Below are 12,716 nucleotides of genomic sequence, written 5' to 3' on the forward strand. Positions count from 1 at the left end.
TGTGTGTGTGGGTGTCCAGGGACGCTCTAATTGGCTCTCCAGATGGTTATTTCTTGATGCGATATATATATCGACAGAAGGATATACATGGAAGAAATTGGCCTCACTATGGATTTGGGTGAATGACTGAGACCTTTTTGGTCTTCTGCCTCCAACCTTGGCTCTTAACCCTCAGGTTAATTTCTCAGAATTTCTGTGGATCGACCGTTTAATGTTCTTTATGAAGGCATAACTATCTGCAATGATTATTTTGCTACTATATATTGACCCGCAGTCCCAACGTCAGTCTTTTGGGCTCATTTTATTCACACATAGAAGTTTGGGTTTCTAAGATCTGATGAATGCAGTTGGGTTGTTCCACAGTTTAGCCCAGTGACATCATTCGGTCTTAATCACAACGTCACTATTTATTGAAATCTTAAACCTGAGTTCCGCAACCTTTTCACTTCACTGAAGGTTTGATTAAAGTTAAGGCCCCCTCAATTTCTACGAGGGGTGATGTTGATTAGCTATGAATGATGAAATGTGTGATGCCACTATCGGGTATACTTTTAAATAGCTTCTCACAAGCTTTTTAACACCACTCCTGGTTGGCAAATAATACTTTTGAAACCACAACTGCAGTGGCTACAATTTCACCAGAGATGGTGCTGTTGCTACAATCTACGTTAACTTAAGATGTTAAATGCGGGACAATAAATAAGGACTCTCGTCAGCAGTGGTTAGGAGGAAAAGGTGTTTAAAATCCCCCTGTGAGAGAGCTTCTTGTAGAACAAGCTCTGTATGTGTGAGAGAGAGAAGAACAGAGGGAGAGAGAGAGAGAGAGAGAGAGAGAGAGAGAGAGAGAGATTAGGGAGGGTGTTATGATGATTGAACACATAAAGGCCCAGATACCTTTATAATCTAAGCTTATTCGTTGGCCAAAGCAAGCTGTTCTTTTCTCATCCCTCTTGTTAACTTACAATCCCCCCCCAAAAAAGAAATCTCCCTGAAAGCCTCTTGTTTGAGAAGCATTCCCCACCCCAATGTGGTCACCTTTTATTTGATGAAGTGCTTTTCCTGAAAAGAAAAAAGGAAACCACGTATATAGGTGGAATCATGGAGAAAATATTAAACAAGAATCAGATTTTACAATGTGCCAAAAACAGCCATTCCTTGTGGACTATAAAATTGTTCATTCCATTTCAACAAAACACTCGCCGAAACATTTCCGCTAATAATCAAATTCAAAATATGAAATTCTGCAGATGCTGCCTCAAAAACTAATATTGATATTTGACATCAATACATCAAAAACAAACCACAACCTCCGGTTTACAGTAACTATTCAAACGGGAAATGGTCAAAATGAACATCCTGCGTTATAGCCTCAACATATTTCCGTTGCTGACTTCTTAACTGGGTAGAGGAAAAAAACAGGTTATTGATTTCCCAACACCTTTTCAAATCCCCATTTACTTCCCTCTTTGTACACCTTTTCGAAGCCCAGGCGGCAGACTTTTGGAAAATCTACCAATACCAAGGCCATCATAGATACAAATCGACGGACCCAGTTCAGTAATTCCAGAGGAACAGAACAGAGACGTAGCTTGTTCTCACTCTGCCAAACCTCTTGACCCCTCTGCATTTCCTACCTTCTGGTTACATCTCAGTTCTTTTTTTTTTTTTTTTTTTTTTGATATGTACACTCCAAGCAAACAGTCCGGAGAGGAGTTATCTTTCCCAAGCAGCCCGATCCCCTCCCTGTTGTTTCTCAGTCTTGCAGATACTATCAGCTAGCTTTTACCCCCTCCTTTTTTCCCCTTCGTTGTTGTTTTAGTCTTTGGTGAAGGAACAGTTTGGTGGGGTGGTATCTGGGATCTGGGCTGAGGTGAAGTAATAGATATGTTGTTTTCCTTGTATCTACCTCCTTGCTAACAAAAGCAAACACGTTCGGGTCGGTGGGGCCCGTGTAAGGCCTGTGGGTTTCTCTGTGATGAGGAAGCCATTCATTCTCATGAAGGTGGCGTGGTCCCCTGTTCCCTGAGCAGGACCCTGTGGTAACACAAGATGGATTGAAGGAGAAGGTCGCCAACATTGTCAAAATAATGTATTGATAGCATATGGAAATCCATGGGCATGGTATACTGAACAATAATATAATAACAGGGATAATAACAGGAAGGATAATAACAAGAAGTATCTCAGTAATAATAATTATAATAATACAATTATTATAATCACAATGATGCCAATAACAACATTGTTTTTCTCAAAAATCAACTACTACATGTTTTTGACTCATGGTGCTGCTGCAGGCGGGGATCTGTGAGCATTTTGGCTGATACAAACTCCGCCAGCAGGAGTAAACTATAAAGACTGGTAGGTATGTCTGGTAGGGCTGCTCGATTATGGGAAAAATCATAATCACGATTATTTTGGTCAATATTGATATCACGATTATTCAAACGATTATTTTTGAGTTTGAAAACATGCATTTATTGACACAATCAATTATGACATAGAAACACGTGTAAGTATCCAAAATAAAACCTTTTTCGTGTGTAAGTGTACTGTCTGCCACAACATTCTGAATCTAACATTTGATTTTTATAAAACATTTCATGAATACAATATATTCAGCCAAATGCACTGACGAATGACTCGACTGAAATAATACATTCCCTATTTAATGTCTAGAGAACAACGGTCCCAGCATTTCTCCATAGCAAAGTTAAAAGTCACAAAGCCATAACAAACACATGGCTAATAAAAATCATATTGTTGTTAAACAGAAATACATAAACAAGATGTACTTGGCAGTTCTGCCTCAAAGAACTCTTAGTTAAAGTCTGCTATAGGAGCTTGTTATCGTTCATCAAACTTTAACGTTACTTAAACTTTAATATTCCACACGGTAGGTCTACTCCAACATGTCTGTCAACAGTTGATGCTGCTGATTGGCGGTTCACTGGCATGTCCCGCCTCCTGCCAACGGCATACTTCCTGATGCAGCACGTCTGTTAGATTGTACTCCCTTTCGCCGCGTTGAATGCTTTCGCATGCGCGTCTCTTTCATAAACTTTCAGAAACTCTCTAGGCCTACTGTAAAACGGAAAATGTCAAATCGTTTCAACTCGATTATACGAGTTTGGAGATCGTTTGACCCCAAAATCGATATCGCGATCGAAATTCGATTAATTGCACAGCCCTAATGTCTGGCCATTGTAGAGATGCACTTATTAAAATGAGTTTAATGAGTGTAAGATTCTTTCCCTTCGGTAAGGCACTTCCACTCATGAAGCTCATCACAGAGTCATCAGTAGAATATCTCCATAACTAAACAGGATCCATCCAGGCGCACTTCCGCCGATTGCAGTTGTGGGTTTCCGGGCCCAGGCTGTGTCGTCATTATGGTGTTTGTTTGAATCTGTGGTTTGATTGGCAACCCTCTGAAAGACGGTATACTCCCGGCCCCCCCTCCTCAGCTGGGGTGGGTGAAGGTGCTCAGGTGTCTCCATATGAGACCCACTTTCCAGAACCCCTGCAGTGTTCAGAGTAGCTCTGGTTTGAGAGAGATGTCAAAGGACAAGACAGCCAGTCTTTTTTGTCGGTCTGTGATGTGGAAGTGCATGATGGGAAAGGTCTTTCTAGCAGGGTTGTGAACTTCTTAATGTATTTTCCTATGTCTCTAGACTTCAAAGAGATGATGGTGAATATATATTTTTGAATTTTTTCAGTAGCCTTCCTCATTTGGCTCAGTGTTAAAGTAAACTAAAGCCTCACACTCATTCCCCATCTTATCTTGTTACCGGATGATAAGAAAAGAATATATGAAACACATTTTGGAGATGAAACGTGTCGGATTATGCTTGTGGGCAGAGGGATATGCAGAATGAAACAAGCTCAATAGACAGTACAGTATAGGGTTGTGAAATAGCTTTCTATGGATGATTTAGAATCGAGAAATGCATGCAAGCATTGTGTAAAAAATACGAATTACAGCTGTATTCCAGGACCCTGAATACATTTTGCCTCCGCTATTTGAATGTCGAAATCATCTGCCAAAGTCACTCAAGGTATTCGGCCAAAATAAACCAGCCAAACTAAATGAGTCTGTAGACACAACAGATTCTGATTGCTTTTGTGGAGAAACACGTGTCCTTTGTGGCGTCCGGCTCGCCGCACGGCTCCAAAACGCTTAAGGCAAACCAGAGATTTTCCTCCGTTTACATTCCCTCTCCCCATTACCATTCTCCGGGTGGCCTGTCTTTTTCCTTTAAAACTCGACATCGCTGGGTGGGTGGGTGCAAAGTTAACTAACACTCAAGGTGCTCACTGCTCACTGCACATACACACACACACACACACACACACACACACACACACACACACACACACACACACACAGACACACAGACACACACACACAGACACACACACACCACACAAGCACTCTTCCCTCTATATTCCATTCCTTCGTGACAAAAACGGTCTGCCTCTGGTGTGATGAAATGCATTGGCTGAGCGTTTATTGGGGGGAGAGGGTTGGAGCAGCATTGTGCCGACTGTATACACCTGGCATGATGCTGCAGTGGAGGGGGCGTGCACCTGCAGGAGACAGGAGTATAAAAGAGATCCCCCCACGGCGGGCTTGGTGAGGTTACCTCCGTGCGCGCAGGAGTCGAAAAAACAAATCGGGTTGAGGCTTTATTCAGCATAATGAAGAGCTATAGGAGATGTTATTTAAATATGCGAAAAGCACTGCCAAAAATGGTCTTCTGCCGCGAAGAGGGTTTGTGTATCGAACCGTATGCCGACGCCTTAGACCGCATATGTCTATGCATGATATACTTTTTTTTCTGGTTACTCTTATTACTCTTACTAATCATTCCCATTGACCTTCACTGTAATGTGAGAGGGATGAGAACAATAATAGTTGTTAAACGCAAAAAATAAACAATTCAACGGATGTGTTGCTTCCTTTGAACTGTATGCCTCTTGTCTAAAGTGATATGTGATCATATGTTTCTTTTTGTCGTCCTTTGTCTAGCCTCAATTCAGGTGCAGATCACCCCAACGCAAGGAGAGATCAGTGTGGGAGAATCCAAGTTCTTCCTCTGCGAAGGTACGGTACCTAGTTGCAAACATTACCATGTTGTTTCAGACAGCACACATCCCAGACCCTAAAGGGATCACACATAGATAGTCTACCTGACAAACATCCTGGCCAAGACAGTGCGCAAACTAGGAGTCAGCCAATAGGGCAGGCTAAGAACAAATTAAGCTTGGAAAGAAACTTAGGGCGTCAAATAAAAAGAAGATTTGGAAAGAAGCTTGGGGTCTGCTCACATGACATCTAAAGTTCAAATCGGAGGGCAGGATTTAGGTGAATTCTGGAGGGAATTGTTTTTTACCCCACTCCTCTCTCCCTATGTCTGTTCTCTTCAGAAGATATTAACAGCGCTGACTGAAGTGGATAGATTATTCTCCCTTGTCCGGTATTGGAGAATATAAGGGTTCTGGCCTGAAATAGAGACGGTCAAGTCAGTGGATGGAGTAGATTGGCATTTACTCAAAGTGCACTGGCCTGGCTGGCTTCTGGCGAGAACTCTGAGCTGCTGTCACTGCTAATATAAGCTCTTTGAGTCTGGCTGCTTTCTACCTCTTTTCACCTTTTTTTTTTGAAAAGGACAGATCCAAAGCGTTTTTCCCTCAAAGTCAGATTTAAAAGGCGTTGAGAGTCAATGTATGCAACCGCACGTAAAACGTAATGGTGCCCTTGACTAAAGCATGGTGGATCATTTCGAATTGGGATTTGGGAGATTCAACTTCTTAGCTGACTGGTGTTGTTTATCGATGCAAGGGGGATTGTCAGGGACTTGACAAGTTAAATGAGATGTCCGTTACCCCACGCTTAAAATGCAAACATGCATCAACACATGCATTCACACACACACACACACACACACACACACACACACACACACACACACACACACACACACACACACACACACACACACACACACACACACACACACACACACACACACACACACACTCTTTTGGTCTGCCCTTTTTTTGTGTTTCAGTGATGCAACAGTGGTTTCATTTGTCTCCTTTTTCGATGTGAAAGCTGTTTTGACACCTGAGATATCAGAAAGTTTCAAACTGTTTTCTCCTTCCTCTTCTTTCCGTTTCCACATAAAACCTGCAAATTCATACTGGGCTCTGAATAATCTAATCTCGATCTCCCTGTGTTCTCCATCTGCTGACGTCTCCGCGTCGCCCTTTACTTTATATTTAATTAATACGCTATAGCACAGAGACAATTATACGCTACAATCATCCGAGGACTGAGTCGGGGAGAAGGTGTTGGACTCCCCGCTGAAGTGTCCTGGAGCCTTCAGCAAGATAGCTCACCTCCACACGTTATTTCATCTTATCTTTCCTTTGTTCCCTTAACACTTTTAACCAAAACAACGGGGGGGGGGGTTGGGTTATTTCAGTTGTGGGAGATGCCACGGACATCGACTGGTACGCCCCCAGTGGCGAGAAGATCGTCTCCAGCCAGGACGTCTTTGTGAGCCGCACGGATGAGTCCACGTCCACCCTCACCATTTACCACGCCACCGTGGACAGCTCCGGGAACTACAAGTGTGTGGCCAAAAGCGCCGACAAGGAGGCCCAGGCCACTGTCCAAGTGAAGATCTTCCGTGAGTCCCCCTCCCCCCTCCCTCGCCGCTCCCTCTCCCCCATTTAGATCCCTATCCAAAATGTGCCCCAGCTCCCCCATGGGAATAAGTGTCTGGCAGTAAACAACAGGCAGTGTTCTCCTGTATATACCAAAAATAATTTGTTCGACATGCTTGATATGGATTTTCATAACCATTTGGTTATTAAATATCTACAACATAGAGATGTTGTTTATGCTTGGCTTTTGTTTGACAGCTTGAAAAGTAATGGTAGCTTGCTAAATATAGCAAAGAGGCAAACAATCATTCTCTACATTATTATCCAACATGTCATTCATATATATATATATATATATATATATATATATATATATATATATATATATAAAGGATATATAAAGAATGAACTACAACTTTGAAATGTTATTGTACGCAATGCAACATGATTTGAATATGAATTATCTCCCAGGCACTTTAAGCACGCTGCGTGACATTAGAGGACTATGTCTATGAGGAAGCCATGTATCTCAATGCTGACTTTTATACTGACAATTATGACTCTGTACAGAAAAGATCAGCTTCAAGAATGCTCCAAGCCTGCAAGAGTTCAACGAGGGCGATAACGCTGACATCGTCTGCGATGTGGTCAGCTCCCCTCCAGCCACCATCTTCTGGAAACACAAGGGAGCCAAGATCCACGTGGCCAAAGACGGTGAGAGAAATGAAGTCACAAATAACGAAGAGTATGAACCATCATGTTCAATCATTAGTTGTATATATGTATACTTATAAGAAGGTTTCAATCAAGTCATCTGACGTTCCATGTAATAAACGTAAGCCGCCATCTTCTTGGAACTTACCAAGCAACCAGTTGTTATGTTTCAGCATGGGGAAAAGGCACACAGTTTAAAAATAAACTTAAAATACCCATATGGACTCAAGACACATTGAAAAGAACACCATAAACCAAACTCATGATCATGCCTGCAATGTTGTGACAACCTGCTTCCCCTCAACCCGCAATTGAAGTGTCTGTTTGCTCTGTTTTGCTTTTCTGGTTAAATGGTCATTTAACTACATTTATATATTACGTATGGGCGCCACTGGGGCCCCTAAGAGTGGCAAAGTGGTTTATTGCAGGCGCTTCTCAGGCAAGGCATCAACTTGACAATCGGCCCTCCTCCATTTCCTTTATGAATAAAAGGCGCAGTTTGTGTACTGTTAAATTGAGTTAAAACTAAAATATGTGGTGTTAGTGTCGTAACGTAGTTACATTTAACAAAGTCAAAATCCAAAACCCAAAGGGCCAAAATGGACGCATGACCTTTTTGTTATTTGCTTTGGGCCACATAGAAGATTGTTGCTTCGGCAATCAAGCAGACAATAATAATAGTAAATTTAATTTGAAGGCGCCTTTCTCGGCACTCAAGGACACCTTACAAAGGTACACAAAAGCGATTAAAAAGAAACAACAATATGTGTTCCATGCAGTTAGCTGTATTATTCCAAGTTGAACGGGAAGTCAATTTCAAGTCAGGAATGGTCATTGAAGTTTGTTGTTACTGCGCTCCATTCTCAGAGACAGAATGTGAAGATATCTCTGGATGTATCTGAATACAAAACAATACAACCTTAATTTATACCTCCAGGCAGACACTTTAAAAAACAACCCCCTTGTGAACACCGCATGCTCCGGTATTTTCGGCCACAAAAATATGCTGAGGATGTCAGAATATGTCGGGGGGGGGGGGGGGGGTTAACACACCAAAACAAAAAAACTGCATGCAAAAAATGTAAATAAATGAAGAGAACTGTCTCGGTGAACAATGCCACATTCATGACATCTCCTAAGGTCATTGTGCTGCAGGGGGGCAAAAATAGATTACACAAGAAGGCAGAGTTCTGCCGCGTCGCTTACAATTAGTGGTCTCTCCTGTGAGAACGTGCATTCCTTGACCGGCGCACCATGTGCAGGCCAGAAGAGCACTGTAGCGTTGTGGTGGAGAGAGACAGCCCCCAGCACGGCCGCCCAGGGACACCAAGGGCTTTTAAATAGATTTAAATTGTTTTTACGGTCAAGGAGGGGAGAAACAACATCCTTGCTCTCCCCGTCTTGCACAGTCCATCGCCGACGTTGCAAAATGTCCCTTTTGTTGTGAAAGGTCCCATGGGAATTGTTTGGAAACAAAACAATTCAGTGGAAGATTTTTTGTTTTTCTTGCCGTGTATTTAAAGATGCCTTTAAATGCAGAACATGTTATGTATGCAGAGTGTAACCCACGTATGGTTGCTCCCGAAGATTGCTTTTATTCAAATATTCTCGCATAGGAGCACTGTTTCAAACGTCTTGAAAACGTACAGAGGAGACATAGCCGTAGCATGACCCGAGGGTTAGGTGTTTCTCTTTAGTCTCCACGTTTAGCCTGATTTGAGTCACCTCCGTAGTCGGCGACTGTAATGGCTGTGATGCCGGTCCTCATGTATTTTCAGTGCGCTTCAAGATCATGGAGAACGCCCACCTGCAGATCCGAGGCATCAAGAAGACCGACGAAGGCATGTACACATGTGAGGCGCGTGTGATGGCCAGGGGAGAGATCGACTTTAGGGCCATCAAGGTGGTTATTAATGGTGAGCGCAGCACACACACACATGTATGCACACACGCACGTGCTCATACACACACACCCCCTCATTCTCTGCTGCTCCCGGTGCCCTCTCAGATCAGAATATGATCAGCATATCTGAATAAAAGAGAATATATAAATATATATATACTATATTACTCGTTCCCAGACTCCACTGAATAATAACTACCCTGTGAAATAAAATCAGAATGCACATAGGCATATATTTTTTATCTCAAAGATTAACTGGCAAAATAAATAGAAGGCTTATTTCACCATTTTACCTTGAGTAAATAAAAGTTTAAAAGTTATCTTTCCCATAATAAATGTCTGAAACAATAATCTCCTTTCCTCCCAGTGCTTCCTACCATCCGTATCCGCCAGGCGGAGGTCAACGCCACGGCCGACATCGGCACCTCCGCCATGTTGGCGTGCGACGCAGATGGTTTCCCCGAACCCACCGTCACCTGGGCTCGGTAAATCAACAACTCTCTTTATGACATATGTTTCCAACCGCTTGCATAACCCCTACGATTTATTCAAGACAGATTGCATTGGCTTTATTTACCTAGTGGCCATCTCGATTCTAAGCTAGCTGGTTGGGCTATCGTTTTGAACCAAGATGGATGCTAAGTAAATTTCAAGTTTTGACTTTCTGTGCATTTATATTTGTTGTAGTTGCTCCCAATATTGATGGTACTGTAGATAAAAGTGTCTGCTGAGTGAATATATGCAACACTGAACTGTGAGATATAATGATGATAGTAACTCACTCAGAGTGTTGTGAAGGATGGACAGATGGGTAATTGGAACGCTATGTTTACCTCAGTGGCGGTGGTGGGTCAATAGGGGGCGCTAGGGCGCCGCCCCTCCGTGACATCTTCACTTGAATATATCTGCCAACTATTAATAAACTATTATCATTACGAAATAAATCAACAGAGCGTTTATCCTTGTTTAATTGTGTGAGATCCTTGTCACTGCCAGCAACCATTTAAATGCGTCTGAACGTCAATGATTTGGGCTAGGCTATTTATTGGTCATTCGAAATAAAGCCCTCCTCCAAGTCAGGGGCGCCGGCCATGTTGAAGTAAGCTCGCTAACTTTTTGCTGTCTATCAAGCAGAGACAGCTTTTCATTGGCACAAGAAAATTCGCCCTCGGGTCGCACCAGTGTGCGCCCCAGGCCAATGGTATCGCTTTTCCTTTGTTATCACCACATGATTGGACAATTCAGCCAATCAATCAAATAGGCTACCTCCCTCAGCAGCATTCGCGCACCACAACTATGTAGAAAAGAGATAGGTCGCTAACTAGCAGAGTTGTAAGCACTTTCCACCCTTTTCAGTGGAGGAATTGGACTCCCCAAGCAATCTTATACTTAAAAGTAAGTTACATATTAATTTAGTCTTTCGGCCTGTAGCATATAAACAAAATGAAGCAACTGTCCCATATTTCTAACTGCATTGAAGTAGACATTGAGACTCACAACAAATGGACGCTATAGGACAGTGATCATGATTTGTCTCAATATCAGAATAACAACAATGGGTCAAATAGCAATTGCTGGTGGAATTGCCATGAAGTAGGTAGTGAAGTTCAAGTTCAACTGATTAGCTGAAGTTGTTTCTCGGAAGCAGAATTTCAGAAACATTGCGTTAAAGAAGAACTCAACTGAAATTTGAAGTTTAGTTGATATAACAGATGTATTGTCTGCCTTCTCATTGGTACAATAACTAAAAATGGCTGAACTTCCTAAAATGGATTAATTTGTACGGTGAAAGTGTTATTTATGTTACTGGGCGCCGCCATGTTGGATTACTCCTACTCTGGCTCTAGCAGCCATAGCTGGTAATGAGTCAGACTCTGAGGCTCGCTGAAATGGCTACGGAAAAGCAAACAACCAGGTATACAGGAGGATCATACTGCATTGCCCCTGGCTGCAGTATTGAATTGTATAGGGCCAAGGCAGCTGGGGTAATCATACATTTCAACAGGCTACTTTTGAATAGGAAACCAGCCCTTAATACATGGCTGGCAGCCTTAAAACTGGCTAACCCTCCGATAGCCCCTGTCATGTAAATCTCCACAAGCTAGCACTCCGACCATAAAGTGTATAAACTATTACTCTCCGACTATATCACAGATCTATTTTTCCAAGCTGCTAATTAAACTACGGCGGGTCTGTAAACAGAAGTTCCACAAACGTCTCTTTCTACTCACCCTGATGTTCGCCGTCTAGCCGATTGCTGATGCAAAGGGAGTTAAACTTGAAGATAGTAGTTTCATAGTAAGATGTATCTGTGCAATATCCATCTGTGCAATATCCATCAACATCCACCAGAAGGTAAACCTCCAATCCACCTAAAGTAAAAGTGATACTCGTGATTCCGCCTCGCATCTATTCTCATCCGCGGGTGTATCTCCCAAAGTGCATCTAACATGTCTTTCAGGTCCCGTCCACACGGAACCGATTTTTTGGTGAAACCACGTCTTTATTAACCATGTTATTAGGCCGATAATAAACCATGTTCTTTAATAGGTCCATGGTCCCAGGGTGGTTTCAAATAAAACCGGACCTATGCGGTTTCGTGTCAGTATTCGTGTGGACGCCTGAAGCGACGTTAGAGTTGCGTTGACAGCTGCAGTATTTTTTATTATTATTATTTTGCCCCTTGGTCAATTTAATTACCAACTGTACATTAAAAAGTATTTCTACTCAATCTAAAAGGTTAAACAACTGCTATCTCCTCCTCGACTTCAATGTTTTTATACAGCGGCGCAAAGGCTGGATGCGCGCAGGCTTGATGCGCTCCACTTTTTTTTGTGGAGAACCTTGAATATGGTACTGCCTTGAATATGGTACTACAGCTCGATGCGTTTTCCGCAATGAGTACGTCTTTATGGAGATATTCCTGAAACACATCATAGGAAAACGGAGGGGGAAAGATCGTTTTTGACTTGTGGTTGCTATTTATGGTACGCTCCAGCGTCTCAGCTCGGACGTCCCTTAGAGAGAGCATGGCCACTTCCAAAACCTCTCTCGCCACACAGCATCCAAAATGCCCTATGCATGGTTATGCAACCTAATCCCATCATTAGATGGTCAAGGTTGACAGGGACTTCTCGGCAGCAGACCGATTCAACGGCAGTGTCCACGCTCCGGCAGCACCCACACGCACATCAGTCTCACACCCACACGAGCCGAAGGTGGAGCTGGAGCCTGAAATTGATCCCTCTCCACCGGGTGGTAGTTGGACACTACAGGCATGTCCCTCACAAGCTCAAACGCGTAACCAGCCATATTAAAAACACTATTTTCCGCCGTGGAGTGTAGAAGACGTTCGCGTGTCTGTATTAACGACCTAGTCCTACCATGCCAGTGACGTCATCGAAAATGTCGGTGCTCTAATACT

At 42.8% G+C, this 12,716-nt stretch overlaps 1 protein-coding gene across 17 annotated transcripts in view; it reads left to right on the plus strand.

Annotated features, from left to right (window-relative positions):
- ncam1a (neural cell adhesion molecule 1a) overlaps positions 1-12,716 on the plus strand; it is a 174,214-nt gene that overhangs the window by 115,302 nt on the left and 46,196 nt on the right. For all 17 annotated transcript variants that reach the window (XM_030361338.1, XM_030361336.1, XM_030361337.1 and 14 more), the window contains exons 2-6: positions 5,033-5,107; positions 6,492-6,698; positions 7,246-7,389; positions 9,168-9,305; positions 9,660-9,777. In XM_030361338.1, the coding sequence (XP_030217198.1) occupies positions 5,033-5,107; positions 6,492-6,698; positions 7,246-7,389; positions 9,168-9,305; positions 9,660-9,777 (682 nt within the window). The remainder of the gene's footprint in view (positions 1-5,032; positions 5,108-6,491; positions 6,699-7,245; positions 7,390-9,167; positions 9,306-9,659; positions 9,778-12,716) is intronic.

Source organism: Gadus morhua, chromosome 7, assembly GCF_902167405.1.
Source record: "Gadus morhua chromosome 7, gadMor3.0, whole genome shotgun sequence".
NCBI lineage: Eukaryota > Metazoa > Chordata > Actinopteri > Gadiformes > Gadidae > Gadus > Gadus morhua.